At 32.1% G+C, this 13,060-nt stretch overlaps 2 protein-coding genes across 2 annotated transcripts; both read right to left on the bottom strand.

Annotated features, from left to right (window-relative positions):
* Positions 1-3,038: 3,038 nt before the first annotated feature.
* On the bottom strand, positions 3,039-5,959 carry LOC111388446 (serine/threonine-protein phosphatase PP1 isozyme 1; the record flags this gene model as incomplete). The annotated part of the gene is made up of 3 exons (XM_023013151.1): positions 3,039-3,293; positions 5,095-5,311; positions 5,393-5,959. Coding segments are annotated over 2 exons (738 nt in total), but the record flags the coding sequence as incomplete, so codon positions are not given.
* A 3,666-nt stretch (positions 5,960-9,625) lies between these two features.
* Positions 9,626-12,549, bottom strand: LOC111388445 (serine/threonine-protein phosphatase PP1 isozyme 1; the record flags this gene model as incomplete). Its single annotated transcript, XM_023013150.1, has 3 exons — positions 9,626-9,880; positions 11,685-11,901; positions 11,983-12,549. Coding segments are annotated over 2 exons (738 nt in total), but the record flags the coding sequence as incomplete, so codon positions are not given.
* Positions 12,550-13,060: the final 511 nt, after the last annotated feature.

Raw genomic sequence — 13,060 nt, 5'->3', positions numbered from 1 at the left:
GATTGATATAAAAAATTTGATTTCAGTGTTCAAATTTTTTTATGTTCAAATTTTTTTATGAGATTTTGAGGTTGAAGCAGATGAAAGATGGGAGTTTCATTTGTGTTAGAAGTTGGTTTTGAAATTTTACGTGGAAAGTATTTGATTTTCAATTATTAATTAAAAAGGTAATAATGTCTTTTAAACAAAATAAGGTCTTAGAATTGTATCATATAATTAAGGGTATTTTTGCCTTTCAATGTTCAAGAGGCCAAAGTGATAATATTTATGTTTTGAAAAGTCAATGTGGAATATTGGCGACTTGACTAGGTTAAATTTAAAAGTATCCCACGATAAAGGTTTGATGGCAAAAAGGAAATAAAAATGTAAAAGATCAAAATTTTGATGTGAATTTGGATCGTCTTGAAAGACACATTTCCGTTCTAATTTTATTCAACCTTTCATATAAGGTCTGATTTTTAAGTTTGTTCGTTATAAGAGAAACTTTCAATCAACTCTATTAGTCTTAGGGGATCCATTTAGATTTAACGGTTCTACTGATACTGTTTCTTTTAGTCGTTTTGATATTGGAGAAGTTCAAACATATTTCATAATCTTTGGAGGAAGTGTTCCATTTAAATTTTATGGTTGTAAAACTACTACTTCTTTTAGCAATTAAATATCGAAGAAATTTGGGCACATTCAATAATCTGTGTAGGAAGCGATGCAAATTGCTATCTTGCTTTATTGTTACATAGCTATAGAAGCATGCTTTTGCTGCTTTGACGATGCTTTTTTGCATTCTCTTTGATTTAGGCAGGAACACTAGTGGACAAGATGGAGGAGCAAGTGAAGCGCGTCGTTCATGATGGAAAGAAAAATACCACCACTTTGCCCCTTTAGTGGACTATCAAAATGAACAAAGATATCTTTGATCAAGACAAGAAACCAATTCGAATTTGGATCTTGACATGTCGGTGATTTTAAACGTAAGTATTTAGCTAGAAAGTAGGTGGGCTCATCATGAATTAGTGCTTTCGAAATACGGTAGAAAATGCTTCTTTTATACCTTGGGTATTAGCCATAGCGTGAACTCATTCAACAATTAAACCCCTTCTTCATTCTTGGACATCAATCGTTTATCAACGGTTGGGATAGGCTATATTGTACTGAAAATTTAAAAGCAATAAAGAGGACAAAAGAAAGAGGAGGAAAATTGGTAAAAATAAATTTTGACAGATAAAAAGTTTTTAACCAAATTGATAAGAGTAATAATGTTATTTAGTCCCATTGAGGTTGTAATCCCAATTTAATTGACGTTTTTGTGGCATTAATTGATAGATAGAATTAACTAATTCATTTAATTTTACCTTTCAATTAATTAATCATCTAATACCACCTATATTGGGATTACAAACTTAATGAGACTATATAACATTATTCAATTGATAAATTGTAAAAGACAAAAATGAATTTAAGGTAAGTAGACAAAGGTAGCACACATTTATTGTCCTTTTAATGAACATTGAGCCCTGCTTTTTGGCCCGACCTTGAACCCGGTCAAACAGACTTTTCCATGAACATTATTGAGCAACATTAAATTAAATTCACATCATTGAGGCTATGTTTCAGCCACTTTTTTTTTGTCAGAAACAAAAATACATTTTTAAATAATGATTTAACGTCATTTTAATAACACATTCTTCAATAAAATAATATTACACACAAATTCAAAATTTTTCTTTATTTTTTAACAACTCATTCCCACAATATACTATTCAAAAATGCATTTTTAGAAATATAATGTAGCTCAAACAAGGGCTAATTGTGGAAAACAAATTTTTGAATAGTGTTATTTAGCAGGATATATGATCAAAAAAAAATTGAGCTTACATACATAATATTTTATTGTGTAAATTTGTGGTTGAAAATGAGTTCTTAAGAAAAAGTTTAAAAATAATAGTTGTCAAACAGGTGTAGACTTACAACAAACACATTGAGCCCTGTTTGGTCCCCATTATTTTTAAAATATATTTTTCTCTCATTTATGTTCAACAACATATTTTTCAATAAAATAATATTGTACGTAAATCCAAAACTTTTCATTATATTTTAATAATACATTCTTCATCAAAGTAATATTCCAAAATATATTTTGTTGAAAATGTATGGCTCAAACAAGCTCTGAGTAATATTACAGCAACAATTAATTTTAATATTTTAAGATGGTGTAGAATCCCAAAATTTACTATCTACACATTCTTTAAAACCCACTAATTATAAACAAGTGCTAAAATTTTATCTATTGTGTTCTCCAATCGAGTCGCTTTTTATATTTGAAAATCTTGATAAAGGTCATACTTAGAAACTATTTGATGGAGTATTAAAAGAGATATTTCCTATTTATATAAACTGACTTTCCTTATTTCCTTATCCAAATTATATAATCATATTTCTTATTTGAAAATGTTATGTTTTGTTACTTTACTAATATACTCTTATTTAATTTGCCTAGTTTTAATCAATTTTCCTCACTTAATCTTGAAATTATACAAATATACATAAAGATAAACTAGGAAAGTTTTTTTAAAAAATTATTTTTTCAATAATATTAAATAAAATTTCTTAATCTGTGTGAAAACAAAACCAACCGTACTATATTTCATTTTCAATTTTGATGCTTATCTTTAGAATCATAATTAAGACATTTAATATAATCACTTTATTACATATTTCCTATTTAGAATAAGATCCTTGAAAGTTAAAACCCTGAAATCTTTTTAATTGAAGTAACGACGCTTTACGTGATGTATATATGACAATTTGTTATTTGATACATAAGACTTATACATCAAATAACATACCGTTACGCATATACCACGTAAGACGATTATTATTATTAAACCTTTGATAATGAAAGAAATTGATTTCTCCTTGGAATTATTCTTATCTTCTTGTCCCCCTCTCTTCTCTTCATCTCCCCCTTTTTTTCCGTTCTATAATTGTTCTACTGCATACTACATCACTTTTATAAAAGGTAGTATCATCAATACAAGGAATAATCAAAAGCGTGCAACTTGAGAAGGTCAACAATCTACAATTGCAACGCAATTTACATAATCCAGTGTATTTACAGAGTCGAATAATAAATTGCGTGCTAAAAATTCAAAAAAATAAAATAAAATGGCACTTTGACCACCATACTGAGAACAGCTGCCTCCAAATGACATGCAACCTGAGTACATAATACTGGAACTGGTATGCTCCAAGTTTAGAAGCCATAATCTTCTCAGGCACACCAAATGACAGAACACCTGCTAAAAATATGAAAATCTCAAATGAATAACACAACATGAAAAAATAAAATATAAGGGGTCGTTTCAACGGTTAGGGGACACAACCGTTGATTGAGAGGTCCTTGAGATCAAATCTTAAGAGACGTACGTTTGAGAAAGGCTACTTATAAGCTTGGCCAAACATTATTCCCCCAACTCTGATAGGGCTAAGATTGCCAAATTTAGAAAATCGGGAAAAATGATAAAGCAAATCTCAATTCAGAACTTGAAGCAAGAATCGAAAGCATGCAAGAAATCCATCAACTTCATAGCAAATCAATGTTCTATGGAAAGCCTGATGTTTCCATTGGGTTGTGTCATTGAACAAGACATTACACCTTCCTAACTAGAGATCCATCAGGTACCAAACACAGTCTACATAGATATATCGGCTTATTATTTCTCTAGCACAATGTGATGCTTTGATAGCATAATAGTCATAGACATGCACTGCAGATGGGATTAAGATATTTTCAATAATATTCAAGTTGAGAACAAATGCAATAATATCTACCAGGTATATTATTGTGACAAATGACAATTAGGAGCTGAGTTGGTAAGAAAAATTCAATCAAATTCTAAATTTCCTATCGCAGTCGATAAAAAAAGAGACTAATATGTTTGTCAAAAGTTATACATATCAAGAGAAGAATAAATATAAAAGTATAATTAAAGAGAAAGCATTTGAGTGATTCATTACTCAAGGTTTCATAATTGTAAAAAAAAAAATTTACACATATATATACACACAAGAACAAAAGTATGACCGACTCGACTGTTCAGCAACATTAGTTCTATTAAGCCCCGTTTGAGCCATATTTTAAGCCACAAAAAAATGAGAATTCCGTCCATTGGAGACCAATTTCAGCCACCATATTTGACTTCATCTCTCTTAGGTTGGACCCGCATTTGAAAATAATGGTCAAAATTTTTCTACTTTCTTCCTTGAAAATATGGCCCAAACAGGGGCTCAATTTTAATGATACTACAGTAGACAATTTTAGCTCACTTGAAAATTGATGTCATGATAGAATCCTGGCTAAGCAGACAAAGAATCAGAAAATATTTCCAAAGAACACCAAGTTACCCAAAAAGGGGAAATAGAATTCGTAACCAAGAAGAGATGAGAGTGTTCAAGTTTATCAAGCGCAACCTACTGCCACACAATTTAAGGCTTTACATTCAAACATTCAAATATATGTAAAATGTTTGATAAACATCAATTCAAATTGAAGCCAAAAAAGGTTTTCATTCAGACTTCCAAAACCTAAATTACAGACAATATCATCAAGGGTCTAGGCAGACGTGCACAATGTGTCACCTTCTTTCCCCATAAATTCGAAGATGGCATGCCCCAAAAGCCTATTTTTTCAAGCAGGAAACACAGATTATGTCACCACACCATTTTATGAGAATCAAACTTGCAATTTGATAGGGGAGAAACAATCTGAATCAAGATACAAATATGGATCCATTAAAATGGTTCAGTGTGTAAAAGCCAATCATTTTTAACTTCGTGGTGGTTTACCTAAAATACTTGAAGACTGATTAAAGATTAAACTGTGTCTTTATTCTCTCTCTCTCTCTCTCTCTCTCTCTCTCTCTCTCTCTCTCTCTCTCTCTCTCTCTCTCTTTTTTTTTAAATAAAGCTCTGTTAATTGTTAATCCTCTTTGTTAATTATACTACTCAGTCAACCATGAGGAAAGTTGACAAAGCACTCGAACAATATCCAGAAGATAAACATATTCCAGCAACATCATCAAAGACAAGGTTACAGACCTTGAGCATTCTCAGAGAACTAAGACCACTTTAATCAAATTTTACTTCACAAAAACCGCCTTCCATCATTTGGCCTCAGGATCTGAAATGAACACATCAAACTTTCATCAACACTCATCATTGCCCCAGCATTATCAAATTCACCACAATAGTTGGGAGCAGAAAATATTGTAACTAGCTGTCTATCAGCAAAAAATTCATATCCATCTTCCACGACCTGCACAGCAAAATACCAATCAACAGCAGAAATCCAAACGCTGAAACAAGGATCAAAGAAATCAAGAGAAAATGTCAATACCTGATGAGCACGACATACAAGATCCATATCATGCTGCATCAGAAACTCAGCTACCTTATCTGGACCAAAAGTGTACGAGACCCCTCTATCGTTCATCCCCCAACCTTTAACTTCTCTACTAGGATCCGCCCAAAGTAAATCGCAAAGCAAACCAGAGTCAGGAACATCAGTTGGACGTGGCAAATTCCTTATTTGATCCAAGTGAAGTAGATCAGGAGAAAGACCACCATGCATACAAAGTATTTTATCATCAATGAGAGCAGCTACTGGGAGGCAGTTGAAACAATCAGTAAAGACTTTCCAGAGTCTCACATTGAAGCGCCGTTTACATTCATCATAAAATCCATATATCCTATTAATAGAAGCACATTCATGATTTCCTCTTAAAAGAAAGAAATTTTCTGGATATTTGATTTTGTAGGCAAGAAGAAGGCATATTGTTTCTAAACTATATTTTCCACGGTCCACATAATCTCCTAAGAACAAATAATTGGCCTCGGGAGGGAATCCCCCATATTCAAAAAGCCGTAAAAGATCTCCATATTGCCCATGAATATCACCTAAAATTCAGACAAACCAAAATGTTCAGTCAGATTTTTGACAGAGAACAAAGTGGAAAGTTCAGACTGAAGCCAAAAATGCATTTACTGATCATATTGATTAAGAAAAAGCAGAATGCCAGAAGAGTGAAATTCTTCACCAAGAGAAACAAAACAATCTTCAGTGTGGGACTTTGAAGGTAATGAAAACTACCTGTTTTTGGCTTTATAGAAAATTAGCAATGCTTATTCATGTTTCCAATAAAGTTAAAATTAACAGAAAAAATTACATTACAGTCTGACTCATCAGACAACATACAGAACTTTCATTAATTATTCACCCCCATTTCTCAAAACTCATTTTTTTGCCAAACTCATTTTCAACCACACATTCCAAGGGACCCACAACTATTATCAACTTCTCAACCACATATTTCAACAACTTTTATCAAAATTTACTAAAAACCACAGGCTAAATAGCTTGCACATTTTAAATGGAAAATTTTACTCAGGTGAAGGATAATAAAGACGCAAAAGATGTGGCCCAAATAAAATGAATAACACAAATCCAGCTCAGGTTCCCAATATAAATGCAACACGTGATATTCAGCCAATCAGTCAACTACCAGTGAAAGGGGAAGAACCCTGAGATCAATGTTCTTTCAAGGAAATTACTTCATGAAATTGCAAAAGGAATCAAAACTGTATACTCAAAACATAGGTCTCAAGGGAGTGCAAGCTCAAAAAGAAAAACAATAATTAAAAATCTAAAACGCTACAGAGCGTTAAAAACTCTTAGCATTTACTTTTTACAAAAATTTAAGTCAAATCGAGAGAACTATAATATGCATCGTTACAATCTATAAAACTATAATAATATCAGGACTGTGAAAAGCTGTGTGCAGCCCTCTTTCAAATTATCATATATTTTTTAGCACATCTAGGCACATCGCATTCACGGAAGTTGCATTGTGTGCACTTTTAGCGCTGAAGAGCATATATCTTTTAGGCTTTTGAACCAATATACATTTAAGAAGCAATTTTTGTTTCTTTTCATCATCTGTAATATGTAAAGATGGAGATAATTCATTTATATTATTATATACTCTTTGCACAACTTATGGACACATTGCTTTGATCTTTGCGGTTAGGCCTTATGCAATGTTGGTGCCTCAATGAGCTTTGCACAGCTCAATGCTTTTTGTATTTCTTAAGGAACTTGCCTTGGGGGTCTAACACTTCTCTTTTCCAAACCATTTTTCTGACAAAAAATCTCCTCTCTCACAACCTACAACTAGATATAGTGGTGGTGTGGTTGATATTTAAGATTTTGAATATATTGTCTTATTTTCTCAGCATTTAGAAACCATACAATTGAATTTTGGCCTATATTTTTATATAACTAACTTGGTTTGTCATTTTTCATTCTTTCAAGTAACCAGTAGGGACTTGAAGTAATTTTAAGGTTTAATACGTATTCAAACTAACATTCCTTTCCCATGACAACAAACATCTTAGTGTTTAGGCTCCATGGTAAAATAGCCAGGGCATACTTTTTGCTTCATGTAAATCATTGATCAATAGATTTTGTCTATTTACGTGTAGAAGGGTTATTTATCACATTTCCTAAAATATGTACTGAATCTTAGAGTGCACTTTTATTCATGAGTCATAATTTGCTAATGTATGATCCCAATACATGGTAGCTAAGCATTCATACACTGTGATATCGGCAATAAATAATATTGATACATATAACTACAATGAAAATGTTACATCATACACTGTTAACGGATATAAAAAATAAACTATGACAAAATCCAAATAAAATGACTTGCATACAGTACAGCTGTCAACACGATAAATAACTTGAAAGGTATGGAGTGCAGAATATGTATTCAATATTTAGAGCAGAACCATAACACTAGAACACCTTCAACTTACTACCAAAGAAAGTTTCATGCTATAAGTCAACCAGGTCAGCCATGACCAAAAAACTTTTCATGGCCCAGATTTTTTATGAGGAACATGCCAAAATGCATTAACAAACAATCAGACGAAGAACAATTTTGAATTCTTATTCCACAAAATCTATCTCCTAAGCTGTTGCAGTGCTGCTTCTCAAATCAATGGCCATTCTCTTCTGGACTTGACTCGTAGTCTTCTACCCAAGAATCTAAATCTCAAAATCCTAAGTTCCTAACTTTCTATAACTATTGCAATTTACTTGGAAAATTTGTCCAAAAGATCCAGATTGAGTTTCAGCCACTTTTTTTTTGTCAGAAACAAAAATACATTTTTAAATAATGATTTAACGTCATTTTAATAACACATTCTTCAATAAAATAATATTACACACAAATTCAAAATTTTTCTTTATTTTTTAACAACTCATTCCCACAATATACTATTCAAAAATGCATTTTTAGAAATATAATGTAGCTCAAACAAGGGCTAATTGTGGAAAACAAATTTTTGAATAGTGTTATTTAGCAGGATATATGATCAAAAAAAAATTGAGCTTACATACATAATATTTTATTGTGTAAATTTGTGGTTGAAAATGAGTTCTTAAGAAAAAGTTTAAAAATAATAGTTGTCAAACAGGTGTAGACTTACAACAAACACATTGAGCCCTGTTTGGTCCCCATTATTTTTAAAATATATTTTTCTCTCATTTATGTTCAACAACATATTTTTCAATAAAATAATATTGTACGTAAATCCAAAACTTTTCATTATATTTTAATAATACATTCTTCATCAAAGTAATATTCCAAAATATATTTTGTTGAAAATGTATGGCCCAAACAAGCTCTGAGTAATATTACAGCAACAATTAATTTTAATATTTTAAGATGGTGTAGAATCCCAAAATTTACTATCTACACATTCTTTAAAACCCACTAATTATAAACAAGTGCTAAAATTTTATCTATTGTGTGTTCTCCAATCGAGTCGCTTTTTACATTTGAAAATCTTGATAAAGGTCATACTTAGAAACTATTTGATGGAGTATTAAAAGAGATATTTCCTATTTATATAAACTGACTTTCCTTATTTCCTTATCCAAATTATATAATCATATTTCTTATTTGAAAATGTTATGTTTTGTTACTTTACTAATATACTCTTATTTAATTTGCCTAGTTTTAATCAATTTTCCTCACTTAATCTTGAAATTATACAAATATACATAAAGATAAACTAGGAAAGTTTTTTTAAAAAATTATTTTTTCAATAATATTAAATAAAATTTCTTAATCTGTGTGAAAACAAAACCAACCGTACTATATTTCATTTTCAATTTTGATGCTTATCTTTAGAATCATAATTAAGACATTTAATATAATCACTTTATTACATATTTCCTATTTAGAATAAGATCCTTGAAAGTTAAAACCCTGAAATCTTTTTAATTGAAGTAACGACGCTTTACGTGATGTATATATGACAATTTGTTATTTGATACATAAGATTTATACATCAAATAACATACTGTTACGCATATACCACGTAAGACGATTATTATTATTAAACCTTTGATAATGAAAGAAATTGATTTCTCCTTGGAATTATTCTTATCTTCTTGTCCCCCTCTCTTCTCTTCATCTCCCCCTTTTTTTCCGTTCTATAATTGTTCTACTGCATACTACATCACTTTTATAAAAGGTAGTATCATCAATACAAGGAATAATCAAAAGCGTGCAACTTGAGAAGGTCAACAATCTACAATTGCAACGCAATTTACATAATCCAGTGTATTTACAGAGTCGAATAATAAATTGCGTGCTAAAAATTCAAAAAAATAAAATAAAATGGCACTTTGACCACCATACTGAGAACAGCTGCCTCCAAATGACATGCAACCTGAGTACATAATACTGGAACTGGTATGCTCCAAGTTTAGAAGCCATAATCTTCTCAGGCACACCAAATGACAGAACACCTGCTAAAAATATGAAAATCTCAAATGAATAACACAACATGAAAAAATAAAATATAAGGGGTCGTTTCAACGGTTAGGGGACACAACCGTTGATTGAGAGGTCCTTGAGATCAAATCTTAAGAGACGTACGTTTGAGAAAGGCTACTTATAAGCTTGGCCAAACATTATTCCCCCAACTCCGATAGGGCTAAGATTGCCAAATTTAGAAAATCGGGAAAAATGATAAAGCAAATCTCAATTCAGAACTTGAAGCAAGAATCGAAAGCATGCAAGAAATCCATCAACTTCATAGCAAATCAATGTTCTATGGAAAGCCTGATGTTTCCATTGGGTTGTGTCATTGAACAAGACATTACACCTTCCTAACTAGAGATCCATCAGGTACCAAACACAGTCTACATAGATATATCGGCTTATTATTTCTCTAGCACAATGTGATGCTTTGATAGCATAATAGTCATAGACATGCACTGCAGATGGGATTAAGATATTTTCAATAATATTCAAGTTGAGAACAAATGCAATAATATCTACCAGGTATATTATTGTGACAAATGACAATTAGGAGCTGAGTTGGTAAGAAAAATTCAATCAAATTCTAAATTTCCTATCGCAGTCGATAAAAAAAGAGACTAATATGTTTGTCAAAAGTTATACATATCAAGAGAAGAATAAATATAAAAGTATAATTCAAGAGAAAGCATTTGAGTGATGATTCATTACTCAAGGTTTCATAATTGTAAAAAAAAAAATTTACACATATATATACACACAAGAACAAAAGTATGACCGACTCGACTGTTCAGCAACATTAGTTCTATTAAGCCCCGTTTGAGCCATATTTTAAGCCACAAAAAAATGAGAATTCCGTCCATTGGAGACCAATTTCAGCCACCATATTTGACTTCATCTCTCTTAGGTTGGACCCGCATTTGAAAATAATGGTCAAAATTTTTCTACTTTCTTCCTTGAAAATATGGCCCAAACAGGGGCTCAATTTTAATGATACTACAGTAGACAATTTTAGCTCACTTGAAAATTGATGTCATGATAGAATCCTGGCTAAGCAGACAAAGAATCAGAAAATATTTCCAAAGAACACCAAGTTACCCAAAAAGGGGAAATAGAATTCGTAACCAAGAAGAGATGAGAGTGTTCAAGTTTATCAAGCGCAACCTACTGCCACACAATTTAAGGCTTTACATTCAAACATTCAAATATATGTAAAATGTTTGATAAACATCAATTCAAATTGAAGCCAAAAAAGGTTTTCATTCAGACTTCCAAAACCTAAATTACAGACAATATCATCAAGGGTCTAGGCAGACGTGCACAATGTGTCACCTTCTTTCCCCATAAATTCGAAGATGGCATGCCCCAAAAGCCTATTTTTTCAAGCAGGAAACACAGATTATGTCACCACACCATTTTATGAGAATCAAACTTGCAATTTGATAGGGGAGAAACAATCTGAATCAAGATACAAATATGGATCCATTAAAATGGTTCAGTGTGTAAAAGCCAATCATTTTTAACTTCGTGGTGGTTTACCTAAAATACTTGAAGACTGATTAAAGATTAAACTGTGTCTTTATTCTCTCTCTCTCTCTCTCTCTCTCTCTCTCTCTCTCTCTCTCTCTCTCTCTCTCTCTCTCTTTTTTTTTAAATAAAGCTCTGTTAATTGTTAATCCTCTTTGTTAATTATACTACTCAGTCAACCATGAGGAAAGTTGACAAAGCACTCGAACAATATCCAGAAGATAAACATATTCCAGCAACATCATCAAAGACAAGGTTACAGACCTTGAGCATTCTCAGAGAACTAAGACCACTTTAATCAAATTTTACTTCACAAAAACCGCCTTCCATCATTTGGCCTCAGGATCTGAAATGAACACATCAAACTTTCATCAACACTCATCATTGCCCCAGCATTATCAAATTCACCACAATAGTTGGGAGCAGAAAATATTGTAACTAGCTGTCTATCAGCAAAAAATTCATATCCATCTTCCACGACCTGCACAGCAAAATACCAATCAACAGCAGAAATCCAAACGCTGAAACAAGGATCAAAGAAATCAAGAGAAAATGTCAATACCTGATGAGCACGACATACAAGATCCATATCATGCTGCATCAGAAACTCAGCTACCTTATCTGGACCAAAAGTGTACGAGACCCCTCTATCGTTCATCCCCCAACCTTTAACTTCTCTACTAGGATCCGCCCAAAGTAAATCGCAAAGCAAACCAGAGTCAGGAACATCAGTTGGACGTGGCAAATTCCTTATTTGATCCAAGTGAAGTAGATCAGGAGAAAGACCACCATGCATACAAAGTATTTTATCATCAATGAGAGCAGCTACTGGGAGGCAGTTGAAACAATCAGTAAAGACTTTCCAGAGTCTCACATTGAAGCGCCGTTTACATTCATCATAAAATCCATATATCCTATTAATAGAAGCACATTCATGATTTCCTCTTAAAAGAAAGAAATTTTCTGGATATTTGATTTTGTAGGCAAGAAGAAGGCATATTGTTTCTAAACTATATTTTCCACGGTCCACATAATCTCCTAAGAACAAATAATTGGCCTCGGGAGGGAATCCCCCATATTCAAAAAGCCGTAAAAGATCTCCATATTGCCCATGAATATCACCTAAAATTCAGACAAACCAAAATGTTCAGTCAGATTTTTGACAGAGAACAAAGTGGAAAGTTCAGACTGAAGCCAAAAATGCATTTACTGATCATATTGATTAAGAAAAAGCAGAATGCCAGAAGAGTGAAATTCTTCACCAAGAGAAACAAAACAATCTTCAGTGTGGGACTTTGAAGGTAATGAAAACTACCTGTTTTTGGCTTTATAGAAAATTAGCAATGCTTATTCATGTTTCCAATAAAGTTAAAATTAACAGAAAAAATTACATTACAGTCTGACTCATCAGACAACATACAGAACTTTCATTAATTATTCACCCCCATTTCTCAAAACTCATTTTTTTGCCAAACTCATTTTCAACCACACATTCCAAGGGACCCACAACTATTATCAACTTCTCAACCACATATTTCAACAACTTTTATCAAAATTTACTAAAAACCACAGGCTAAATAGCTTGCACATTTTAAATGGAAAATTTTACTCAGGTGAAGGATAATAAAGACGCAAAAGAT

Source organism: Olea europaea, unplaced genomic scaffold, assembly GCF_002742605.1.
Source record: "Olea europaea var. sylvestris unplaced genomic scaffold, O_europaea_v1 scaffold4931, whole genome shotgun sequence".
Taxonomy (NCBI): Eukaryota; Viridiplantae; Streptophyta; class Magnoliopsida; order Lamiales; family Oleaceae; genus Olea; species Olea europaea.
Note: the sequence above shows the minus strand (reverse complement) of the source record. Positions and strands in the feature narration are given on the sequence as shown.